We start from the raw sequence: 13,051 nt of genomic DNA, 5'->3' as shown, positions 1-13,051 counted from the left end.
TTCACTGGTAAGATGTCCTGATTCAAAAGCAGGATAAGGATGGACTGCTCTTGAGAAGTTTGGTGAAAACCCTGCTCATGCGGTTACAGATGAGGCACACCGCCTTATGATAGCTGTGTACACAACATCAGCAGATGACTTTGAGTATTCCAATCTGAGTAAATTGAGGGCATAACAATTCCTACACAACAAATTAGTGATGGGAAACTTGAAGCTAGGCTTCGAAGCCTGCTTTGAGCAAAAGTGGGCGTAAAATGTGAAGCCTCGCTTCGAGGTGTGTGTCGTCAACGTAAAACCATGTGACAATGCCAGACGAGGACTCACATTTTGCGAGGCGCGTGGATGTTTCATTGCGCGCCGCTACCCAAACGAGCTTTCTGCGCCTCGGAGCACTTGTCAAGTTTTCAGTTTGCGTTTGTTGTGTGAGTGTTGAGACTGGATATGTAGTGACTTTGATTTGGTTCCATGCCGTAGATTGACCCAAATGTCCAAGTATGATCTATGCACTTCCAATTCCCTTTTGAAGTAGATTTTCAAAGTGAGACGCTTCCGAAGACGAGGTGGAAAATTGTTTTAGTTCTACAAAGTACCTTGAGCTTAAGCTACCATAAATGAGACAGCAGTTCTGTCAGCAATTATTAGTACTAAACTATATACAGCTAAATAAGAAAGCAGACATATTTTATTTATTATAGGTTTTGTGCTGGTTTTAGTAGTCTTTACAAGTTGGTTCATGTTGACTACAAGAAGCAAACTCAGCAATGCCATCGAAAGAGTCAAGCGGCTGGCTCAGTGGTTAAACTGTTTGACCTGTATTCTCAGGATCATCGGTTCAAATCCTTGAAATAGCGACTTGATGATAATTCAACTAATTGTTGATTTTGCACGGTAGCCTTCTGTTAAAGTTGACCTAGTAAACCATGAAGTTATCTGTGAGCTTGGCATAGTGGTGAACGCGACAGAGTGCTACCTTTATCATTGCGAGTTCGAATATAAGTAGTGGATAACTGATATTTGTTAATATCCCTTGAATTACATTTCATAATGTGACTCTATTCATTACATTTCTTTCTGGTAATTTTAATTGGCTACTACAATTGTGTTGCGTTTATGGCCGATCACTCCTAGTCGCGCGCTGACCTCCACACAATGATGCTCTCTCTCACCTCCACGATAACACAGGGTCAGCGTTAAACTTGATTTGAGTGTTCCACAATCACGAGTCATTAATTCCATATACACACCCCATCACATGTATTGAAACGGAACGGGGAAATGAAATGAATGCCTGCCGTGCCATTTCATAGCACACCAGATGCCGCCAGTGAGAACTGAGGCTTCGAGAAATGCTTCGAAAGGCTTCAAACCTTTTTGCCTGAAAGCCTCATTGGTTCAGGAAGCCTCATTTTGCCATCACTACAACAAATTAACACACTTACAACTTCACTTACCTTCACTCACTTACAACTTCACACTTACCCCTCACTGAAAATGCCTTATACTGCACCTAAAATGGGCTGCCCTGTCCACCCTCAATGGGTTTGTTTGTGATGAAGCGGTGATGCTTTTGCTAGGTAGTGTGCATGCAATGAAAATCCAGCCTGATCTACAGAATTGCGTGCTCCTGGACACGGATATTTGGGACACAAAATCTGTGCTCCTGGACACAGATTTTGCCAAATTTTTTGTGATGGACATAGTGCTTTCTATATTCCCACAGCACTGTGTTAACTCTATCATTAGAAGAAAACATACCAAATGCTAATCCTAAACAAAATAATTCTATTGCAATCTAAGTTGTGCCCTGACCAAAACATTCCCTAACCTTAACCTGTCACATATTTTTGAGAAATACCTTTTTCAGTTGGTTGATAGGCTATCAAATTCATATAATGAATAAAAGAATACTAGCTGTGCCCAGACCAAAACAATCCCTAACCCTAACCTGCCAGTAAGAATTTTTTTTGAGAAAAACATATTTGAAATGAGAAAAATCCTGAGAAAACACAAGACATTGGAAACATAGAGCTGTGGGAGTATAGAGAGAGCACTTCCGTGTGTCCATCACGGAAAACAATTCCGTGTCCAGGAGCAGGGAATTTTGGCAAAATCCGTGTCCAGGAGCACAGATTTTGTGTCCCAAACATCTGTGTCCAGGAGCACGGAATTTTGAGATATAACCAGTGCTTAATTTGAGCCGGATCATGCCGGAACAGGATCCCCCACCTCGTAATTTTGACCCCCCTGTGTTCCGGGACTTATTATGGCTGATCCGGAACCTCTCGTGAATGAATAAAAAAATATATAGAGGCTACTATATTGTAACGGACTATCTCTGCCTCCTCAGTAGTGAGAGCGCAGCATTATCCCATGTTCGCTACATTTCGCCCATCTCACCGAGCAGCCTATAGGCCTAAAGTGGGGTTGAGATTGTCAGGATCGCAACAACCACAAGCCGAGTGAGCAAGCGAGAAGGAACCATGAAGTGTGCGCGTCGAGAAGATCACCATTTCTGAATCCTAAAGCCAGACACTGATGTGCGCTGTTCCAAATTGAGACCGAGCGCGCAAGTCTGCAACCAAGGGTTTGCAAAAGTGCACTACTTAAAAAATGAGAAAAGATGTTCGTTGTGTTGATCTAAGTTATTTCTTATGTGTTGGTCAGTGTTTTTTTATTCATATTTGGAAAGGTAACGAAGGCTAAACCAAAGGCAGTGTTATTGCTGCCTGGCGCCCAACTCAGAACATTTAAAACTTAAAAATAGCCTACAGTCGGCTGCACCGTTACAATATGGTAGAGCTGAAGGCAACGCGCACCGACTGAAAAAAAACTATCGACATATTTTATCGTCGCGACGCACGGGCATGTAAGTTAATTATTCGACATATTGGATTTCCAATGGAAAACAAAGCCATCTCACAAAACTAGTGTATGAGAGTGTGTTTGTTTGAGTGAAAGGGAGAGGATTCTGAAGTGCTTTTGGGGACTTGTCTGCAAGCATGGAGGAGGCCAAGTTAAAATTTAGCAACATTCAAGACGAAAGTCGCGACCTCCCCACTTTATTGCAGTAGGAGAAGTCCAGCTTTTGCGTGGCTATTTTGGTGGGGGAAGCACAATTGGTAGCCTGCTTGTCCCATACATTTAAGAATCATAACTAGGCCTATAGATCTACTAGGCTACTTTTCCATCCCTACTATCTGACTAAATGTAGGCTACGTGAAGTTGCCCCTCTCTCGTTGTTTGTTCATATGCGCGGATGAGATGGAAAGCCTGGCTGTGCCAAACATTGTTTAAAAGTTTTCATCAAATTTTGGTCGTCACACAAGGTTTTGGATATACTAATTTCTAGTGGCACCTGGGCTGCGTTTGGTGCATTGATCAGTCATGTAGCCTAGCGAAAAAGACAGCCTGGGTGAGAGGATGAGATCTTCCTCGGCTGGCCTCAGCATGTGTGTGCGCGCGTTTCCTTCTCTCCCAAGACTCGACAGTTGCTTACAAGTCAATTTGAGCACGAAAACAGCAAAGACAATGTGATATTTCATTCAAATAGGGCCTACACGCTCCAAATAAAACATTGGTCGGAGGGATTTTCAACCGGACCGCAGCGCGAGCAGACAGTGTGAAAAGCCAAGTCTACCGGGAAAATCGCCGCTCGCTTACCATCAGTGCGCGAGCCCTGAAAATCGCAGCTCGCTTACCATCAGTGCTCGAGCCCTTGAAACAGTGAAGTGGCATATCGCAACAGCACATGCGGATTAGCCAAATTATATGCATCAAAGTCGCCAACAAAGCGTGGATTTAACGTTTAATAGGCCTATGCCAACGTTGTGTGAATACGGGAAAGGATAAGAATTGGACAGCCATGCACTGTCCTTTCAATAGGTAGACTAGCCTAGTAGAAGACCGCTTCGGTTTCTTTTCACCTCATGGGGAAAGCATAATTTCCATGCACTGCACGAAACTACTAAGCATAAAGTTAGCGATCAAACAAAAAATATTGGTTGTTGTCATTACAGCATTTAATAGGCTATGGCTGTTGTTTAAAATAGCAATTGGATTGCCAACCGTCCCTTGTATTAAGAAACAAACGTATGGATATGAGCTGACATGGGACTCAATGTCGTTAAAATGCAGGGAATTGCATCTAATTTTTTTCCGTTTTTATTCGTTTGCGTAATAATAGTTTTTCTGTGCGTTCCGGGACCTCTGTCCAACTCATCGTCGCTGTGATGTCATATGTGTTTTGCGTTCCGGTACCTTGTGATTTACAAATTAAGCACTGGATATAATGTTGCGAAATCACCTGTTTCACCCAATTTGTATGGTCTGTGGATGATGGAGAGTTCCAGTTAGTTCCAGACATAGGATTCAGTTCCATCTACTCAGCTAACTTGGCGTGTCGAACACGATAACTTCATGTGGGTGTGTTTAAAGCGACTACCCAGGATTTTTGACATAGGAGGACCCTATGTCATGGTTAGTTAGAGTCTTTTAGACATGTGGAGATACTTTTTCTGATATTCCAAGCAGTCCTTGTAATTCCGGGGTTGCTGGTGCTATGCTAGCGCAAGTGAACCGCTTTTGGTAGCCGCTCATTAAACAGTATTATACCCAGTCCATTGGAATTGGAAAAAAGTAACTTCACATGTCTACAATACTCTGGCTAACTAGGAAATATGGTCCAATGTCAACAAATCTGGAGTGTCGCTTTAAAGCCAGGCTCAAACTACACGACTAGCGATTGTGTGTCCGATGTTGGCGTCGGGGTGCACCGCACACTAGAAGAGAATCGCAACTGTCAATCTTGTCGCTGCTCGCAGCCACCGAGACAATGCCCGACGTTCTATTTCCAGTCGCAAATATCAAACACTGTTTGATTTCTACGATTTGCGATCGGCGACTCTTTGAGCTGCCAAAGTTCTATCTTAGAACGTCGCTCACGACGAGGAAATCTTTCCCGACAATCGCTTGCGATGGTCCTGAGGGGTAACGTTCTAGCGATTGTCGCAAGGGGGGTTTTCAGCCGAGAATCGGCGCGATAGTCGTGTAGTTTGAGCCAGGCTTAAGGTAGCCAGAAGAACTGTTCCTGTGCAAGGAGGGCAGTTCCATGTTGCGTAGGGTGCCATTGCCCGGGCCTTTCAACCAAATGCAGCACGATACAATGCACTGAATCACTTGCAAACAGTGATGGCAGCAGTGATAATTAACTTCTCTGAGGACATTATTTTCAATAGCCTACTTTAATCCACTTGCATGCAAATTAAATGTACAGTAAAGTGGCGGTTATGTGTGCTTTTGGAGTGGTGTTCTGCTAGGGTCTACTCCTCTGCTTTGTCAAAGTATCCTACCAAATGTGACAACTAGGGTCACAAATATAATGCATTTCAATGGTAGGTTTAAGTATAATGGCAAGGCACTACTTCAAATGCTTTTTGTAAGTTTCCAGCTGCTTGATGACTGGGTTGTGCACCCCTTTGTCCTTAAGGTATAGCCTTTGTGAGCCCATATCCATTATGTTGGTTCAGGGGTGCCGCTAAAATTTTTGGGCCCTATGAAAGATTTGAATGTTGGGCCCCCTTAAGGGCCTTTTTCAGTGTTCTTGGGCCCCCTAAAGGGCCCCTGTCAGTGCTCGGGCCCTTAAAATCTGTAACACCTTTTCCCCCCTAGCGGCACCCATGTGTTGGTTGGGTGGCAGCAACGAGTCCCCTGGCACTCCTCCTTTGGAAACACTTGGAACAGATGCAAACAAACTTTTTAAAAACAGTACTCTGTTAGTCCTATTGTTATGTTTTTTTCCCCTTTGCGTCCACCTAGCCCTACTGGGTTTGCCAAGTCAGAAGTCCATGGCATGTCTTTGGGGTGGACACTGATGCTTCAACTCAGGGTAGAATTGACTATGTCAATTGTGACAGGTGCATGCACACTCTTGTGCAACCAGTCCACAGTCCACCAATGGTCATGTAGTCCCAATGACCTTCATTTACCATGCTATTGTAGAAACAAGTGACCACACAATGACTTGAGAATTGATCGTACGGCAAGGCTCATGTGAGATGTAGGAAACATACGTACTATATCAATCCCATTGTAGGGAACATGGGCACTTAACTCATAGACGGTGACTCATCGTACATCCATATAAAAAACCCTCACCATCATTGCAAGCAAATCGCCCTTCTCCCTCTTACCACTACACACCCTTAGGGTGAATACCATTACACCCCTTACCCCTACGCCGATTCCCCTTTGCCTCCGTTTTGCGCGTCCACGTGTAGGCGTAGTGGCATCCCGATTCACGTTCAGACAGATGGGTAGGGGTTTGGCGAAGGGCTTTCATCCCCTCCGCGCGGAGATTTTCCGACACCTCACTCCACGGACGGAGGGCTTCGACAGATTTCCCTGAATGCATTGCGATTGCATTTAAAAATGCGCGGCAAACCGCGGCATCCACAACAGCACACGAGATTACGTATTTTTGTGGTATTTAAAGTGGTAATAATTATTCCATTGTACTAAGTTTAACATTGTCCTAATGTGTGATGGAACACACATGTGTGAATTAACGTCAACCTAATGCATGGAATTAGTGACAGCTGTGAGTGTCATTCCGTGATTGTTGAAGGGGCATCCCAATCCATAGGGGTTGCGTTTCAAGCCCTACACCTTGCGGCTTTGTTTGAAAGCATGAGGGGCAAGAGGAAGGCAAACGGGTAGGGGTGGAGATTAGTAATGGGAAAGGCCCTTAGTCATTTAAGCTAATTATTTGAATGCACGCCTGAATGGTCAGCCAAAGTGGGTCACTTGAGTCATCATGAGTGATGCCCATTCCCAGTTCCCCAGTCATCCTGTGACATACATAATCACAAACATGCAGAACTGCATGCACACGCATGCACATGCATGCACGCACACACACACACACACACGCACACGCACACGCACAAACTTCTAATTGTCAAATCTCTCGATTTCTTTTTCCAGGAAGTGTTCCACACATCTCAGACATTAGGATTGTGCTGTTGGGAAATGAAGATGGAGGGAAGAGTTCATGTGGAAACAGCATCCTGGGAGGACAGGAGTTCCAGACTCCGGGAAGAACAACTGAGTGTGTGAAGAGAAAGGGAGAAGCAGCAGGGAGATGCATCACTGTAGTGGAGGCACCAGGATGGAGGAAGACCTACACTGTAAAGCAAACTCCTGATCGCGATAAACGAGAGATTTCCCTCAGTGTGTCTCTGTGTCCTCCAGGACCCCATGCTCTACTCCTGATAATTAGTGTAAGCAAGTCATTCACAGAGAAAAACAGAAGAGCAGTGCAAGAGCACCTGGAGCTCTTGGGTGAGAAAGTCTGGAGCCATACTCTTGTGCTATTCACCTTTGGGGACAGGCTGGGAGACACAAGCATTGAGCAGCATATTGAGAGTGGAGGAGAGGCTCTGCTGTGGGTTGTAGAGAAATGTGGGAACAGGTACCATGTTTTAGACAATAAGAAGAGTGATTGTGTTCAGGTGACAGAGCTTCTGGAGAAGATAGAAGAGATGGTGGCAATTAACAGTGGACAACATGATATTAGTGACTGTCCCACGTGTGAGTGAACATTCTTCACAATTCTAAATGTACATTTTGCGCACTGCTTATCAATGAAAGTTACATAGAATGATGAAATGGGTCAGTGGTGATCATGCTAATTAATGTTACATTTTCACTATGTTACTGTTGCAGTCAATGAGTTCTCAAAGCTCAAAACTGTATCAGGAAATCATGGAGAATGGAGTATGACTGAACCTCCCTACTGTGAGTGTATCATTTTCCATGTTGAAATGTATATGTCATTTATATTTTACATAAATACAGTATTTTCGTATATTTAAATAATGTATATTTCATTTATTGAATATCAATATTAACTAATATTGATTTAATTCATTGAGTGCCAGCCATTTTCAAATTCAGACCGGGGGGTTGCCAGGCTTTTTTCAACATTTGACTGTTTTTTCAAGAGCCATAATAAATTCTTTGTCCATATGAACAACAAACATACCAGATCAACGTGTTAGGCCCCACCCCCCATAAAAAAACTCAATTGACTTGATATCAAGTCTTTGGCAATGTGCCATACATTCTGAAAAGGCGCGTTTTCAAGTCCATGGCACTCAAAGAGCTACTATCAGCTAATAATAATATTAATGAATTTGGCCCCCACAGTCTCGTGACTTGTGGGTGGAAGCATTTTCCTGGTGACCCAGCCATTGTCCGAATCTATCAAAAGATTTTGGCCAAAGTGAATTCATTTTCTGGATTCCCCACCACTAATTACTTTCCATATTGGTTAGCATTGTCATTTGCACTCAATGTGAATGAAAAATGCAGTAAATTAATTATTTTTTGCCAAAATCTTATGATGGCGATGGCAGGCTGCAGCTACGCGAATATGGTCAGTACTGATAGATTCGGACAATGGCTAGGTCGCCAGGAAAACTCTTTCACTGACTTATTTAAGTCTCCGGACTGTGGGGAGACCCTCAAGGTGGTGGTATATCTGATTTGAAACAGTGTTGTGCTGCTCAGTGCTGTTCTTCACTGCACACTCTAAAATAATTTATTTACCTTTGCTAATTACCTTTACTAATTACTAATTACCTTTACTAATTTACTTAAGATTTAACAGTTTCATATTTTTCTCCATTGTCTTTTAGTCTGCGAGGCAAATCCTGATGACTTCTCAAGTGGAGCATTTCACTCTGCAGCGCTCCAATCATACATGATGAAGCCCTCTAAGAAACATTGGAGGCCCAATAGGCATCTGAAAACTGTATCAGGAAATGCCAGAGAATGGAGTATGACTGATCCTCCCAATTGTGAGTGTATAACATTTTACATACGTAGTATGCGTTTGATTGAAGTTGGTGATCTATTTTGAAACAGCGTAGCACTGATTATTGTTGTTCTTTAAAACAATGGTGAAAGAATGTTAGACTTAAAATAATTTCACATTACCACTTTATTTCAGTCCGTGGAGCCAACCCTGATGACTCCACAGATGGCTCTGCTTCAGCACTCCAATCAGACGTGATGAGGCCCCGTAAGCAGTTCAGCATTGCTGCCTCCAGTCAGAGCTCTGGGGTTGGTACTGCAGAGGAGAACAGAGGAGATGCTGAGGAAACCATGGTGATGGTTCCACAAACCAGAGAGGATGGAGCAGCCAACAGAGAAGATGTCAAAACTCGACTACGGAGGTCAAAGAGGTTTAAGACAGCAGGTTGGTGAACATTTTTCAGATCTGTGCAACAAAAGCACTCCACTTGTTGTTGTACCGAGCCGATCCGATTCAACGATGCATTGCGATGCGCAGGGACGGAGCACAAGTTTGTGACGGGGTTATGTTGAGGTCCTCTACCCATACGCTATGCTTGATGTTACAAACGTCTAGCCTAATTGTCTGTTATTGTTCACAACATTCGCACCCCACCAGGGCTGAGCTCAAACATTAATATTATTGTAATGTGCAACTAAAGAAAAAGAAAGAGGCGACTGTGTGGGCGCAACCGCAGCCTTATCCACCTTATCCAAATCGACTTCAATGCCCTCCTCCCATAGATTACTAACACATTCTATACCTCCTCCATATCCAAGATAACTGTCACGACCAAGACGCGCGGCCCCATCCTTGTCAAACAGATTCATTTTTTAAACTGCCAGCCTTCTCGTCGATAGGCTAGATGGTTCCGCTTTGCCAAGGGTGAAACTTGGGGAGACATGTGGAAACGGCCGGGGATCACTGCGTGCATATTGGCTATTCAATTAATGTGATGAAGGATGGTCAAACTTTAGATGCTGCATGGCACGAAAGGGGCATTTTTTTGGGAGCAGCTAGATAAATGTTTAGGGGTCGGGAGGGAGGGACTGAACAGTTGACAAATAACTTGGGCCCTACTTGACTATGTCCTGAAATCGGCAACCTACTGGCGATATAGCCTACACACTGACCTAGAATATGTAGCTTAGCCAATCTGCTGAATAGCCACTGCGCAGGGCTAACCACCACATAGGTGCATTTCACGAGCTTGTTAGTTCAATGCAATTTGATAAAGTTGGTTGCGCACCAATGCGTTAAAAAGGATTCATGGGGGAACAACGCATAATACAAAAAAAACCTCAAAGCCTACCTTAGCGCTTAACCCATTACAGCAGGGATGTCAAACTCATTTTGGTCCGGGGGCCGCATACAACCCATGTGGACCTCAAGCGGGCCGCATTAGTAACATCATCGCAAAAAAAAACGTAAAGCAGAGGATTAGTGTTCAGTACTATCACGTTTTAAATGTGTTGAATATGTAGAAAGCAATGCAATACTGAAAATCCTATGCAACATTTCCTTGACTTCATTCATTCATTGCCAACCGTCAATGAATTAAATATGGGACCGTTCATTTTTGCAGGGGGTCTGGGGGTTTCCTCCATAAAAAATTGTATTTCTTAGATGTAATTTCCTGCATTTTCACGCATTCTAACGTCCCGTTTCCAGTTTCAGCTTAATAGGAACCAATACAAATCCAATTATATTTATTATTTAATTACAACCAATACCAATACAATACGAATAAGAAGTATTAACATTTTATCTCTATATATGAGGTCTATAATATATGATCTTTATCAAATGCCTGTTACAGTACAAATTCACCATTTATAATAGAAGTGTGATGTGCACTTTACTACATATATACAGTATAACAGAGGGACCATTGGGTTAATGTCATGCAGGTCTCGATTTTGTCCCGATTGGCGTAATTGCGCATTTCGGTTAGCCTAGCGCAGCCAGACCCGTACAGCAAAAAGCTGTACCAGGGTCTAGGAGGGCTGGGCAGCAGTGTGGGCGGGATAAACGGTTGCTTCAGCACTCAACGCCACGCAATTGGATGGCAAACAACCAATCCCCACACACTTCTGGGTAACGTCACAGCTGTCTTGCGAAGCGGCAACTCCGAGGCGTCGTAGCAGTGAATGCGTGTGATCACCACAGCCACAAACAAGTTTCCCAATAAATCGTGTTTTCACTTACATAGTTCAAAAATGCCTCGTTTTCAACCACACATTCTTCCTTGATCAACCAGCGAAATGTTGAGCAATTTGGGGCTTGTTAAATGGTCATATTTATGATTGTTGTCAACATGGCATGTTCGGTGTTAGCTAGCTAGCTGTATACCCAGCCGGCCGGGGAGCGTCCTGCGCTGGGAGCGACAATCAGGGAATCTGCGTGTGATGACCACAGCCACAAAAGTGTCCTAATAAATCGTGTTTTCACTTATACAGTTCAAAAATGCCTCGTTTTCAACCACACGGCCCTCCTTAATCAACCAGCGAAATGTTGAGCCATTTTGGGCTTGTTAAATGGTTATATTTATGATTGTTGTCAACATGACATGTTCGGTGTTAGCTAGCTAGCTGTATACCCAGCCGGCCGGGGAGCGTCCTGCGTTGGGAGCGACAATCAGGGAATCTGCGTGTGATGACCACAGCCACAAAAGTGTCCTAATAAATCGTGTTTTCACTTATACAGTTCAAAAATGCCTCGTTTTCAACCACATGGCCCTCCTTGATCAACCAGCGAAATGTTGAGCCATTTTGGGCTTGTTAAATGGTTATATTTATGATTGTTGTCAACATGGCATGTTCGGTGTTAGCTAGCTAGCTGTATACCCATAACTAATACACGGATACCAAGCTCTGTGTAATTGACGACAGATTGGCTAGCTCGGTAGACTAGGTGTCATTCCCATCTATTTAGTAAGCGACTTACAGACTTCCAAAGCTCCCAAATGTCTCCTTTTTAATGACATGGATCTTACTAGAATTTGGGGCAGGCATATAAGGCTGTTATTGACGACAGGTTAGCTAGCCACTAGCTTGGTAGACTATGTAATTCCCATCTATTTAGTAAGATACTCAAAGACTTTCAAAGCTCCCAAATGTCTCGTTTTTAATGGCATGTGATTGTGTCTTATTAGAAATTGGGGCAGCAATTTCATTCTAGAACTACACCTACAGTAGTGGTCTGATAATAGCGTGTGATCTGGTTCTGTAAAATGCTCAACTTAGCTTACCGAGCTAGTTTAAAACATCGAATGATCAAATGGTAATGTGTTGTGATCTATTTGTGTCCGATAAGTTCATGGTGTATTATTACATCAATCCATGTCAGACACGAAATGTATTATCATCCAGGCTTTTTAAATTAAGTGAACACTTTCGTATTGTACGTAGCACGGACGGACACCATGCTTCTTCTTAGAAAGTTTCCTGTTTACTAAGTAGCCCGGCCCCCCTCGCGATTTGATTGGCCCTGTCATCGGATAACTTTCAGCCTCGCAAAACGACCGGGGTCCGCTAGACTGCCCCCGGGAGCAAATTCAATTTGCGGTCGCTAGGGGCGTCTAGATTTCTAGGCTACATTTCGGTTATTTCATTGGAAAAAAAAAAAAAAAACATTTTTTTTTTTTTTACATCCGGGCCGGATGGAACCCTCTGGCGGGCCGGATGCGGCCCGCGGGCCGTATGTTTGACACCCCTGCATAGCAATATTGTCTTACCACGATGCTTGTTTGATATAATCAACGTAGATCCATGCAAACAAATATTTGACTGCCGCATGCCTTAACGTCGCGACCATTATAGACACCTGACCTGACTTCAGCCATTCGTTAGTCTCGCCCCCCTCCTACCGGCAAAGCTGCGCTAGAGGTTACATTTCGAGGGCTTAGAGCCAGAGGGGCGAAAGTGGCATTTTAGCTCTAGTTCTTATGCAAACACGAGCGCGGGGAGCTTTAACTGAACCGTGTGATGAACAGCATCACCTGTTTTAGGCTATCATTTATTAATCCCGAGGGAAATCAAGGACAATATAGGCCTATAGATATTTTGTAAACGCATGGGTCTACTTTGTGTTATTATTCAGTGTCTCTTCTGGAGGTCGGTATCTTAATTTGCAAATATTTGGTGCCAGTTTCTCGACCTAAGATGGATGCTATAGGCCTAAGAAAAGTAACTAGAT

The 13,051-nt window shown here is 43.5% G+C and overlaps 1 protein-coding gene across 1 annotated transcript; it reads left to right on the top strand.

Annotated features, from left to right (window-relative positions):
- Window positions 1–4,973: 4,973 nt before the first annotated feature.
- LOC134444781 (GTPase IMAP family member 9-like) lies at window positions 4,974–9,267 on the top strand. Its single transcript, XM_063193984.1, has 5 exons — window positions 4,974–4,986; window positions 6,982–7,587; window positions 7,723–7,794; window positions 8,697–8,858; window positions 9,011–9,267. Exons 1-5 carry the CDS (start codon window positions 4,974–4,976, stop codon window positions 9,265–9,267), a joined length of 1,110 nt encoding a protein of 369 aa, XP_063050054.1.
- Window positions 9,268–13,051: the final 3,784 nt, after the last annotated feature.

The sequence above is a fragment of the Engraulis encrasicolus genome, chromosome 3 (genome assembly GCF_034702125.1).
Source record: "Engraulis encrasicolus isolate BLACKSEA-1 chromosome 3, IST_EnEncr_1.0, whole genome shotgun sequence".
NCBI classification, from domain to species: Eukaryota; Metazoa; Chordata; class Actinopteri; order Clupeiformes; family Engraulidae; genus Engraulis; species Engraulis encrasicolus.
This window is presented reverse-complemented; position numbering and strand designations above follow the sequence as displayed.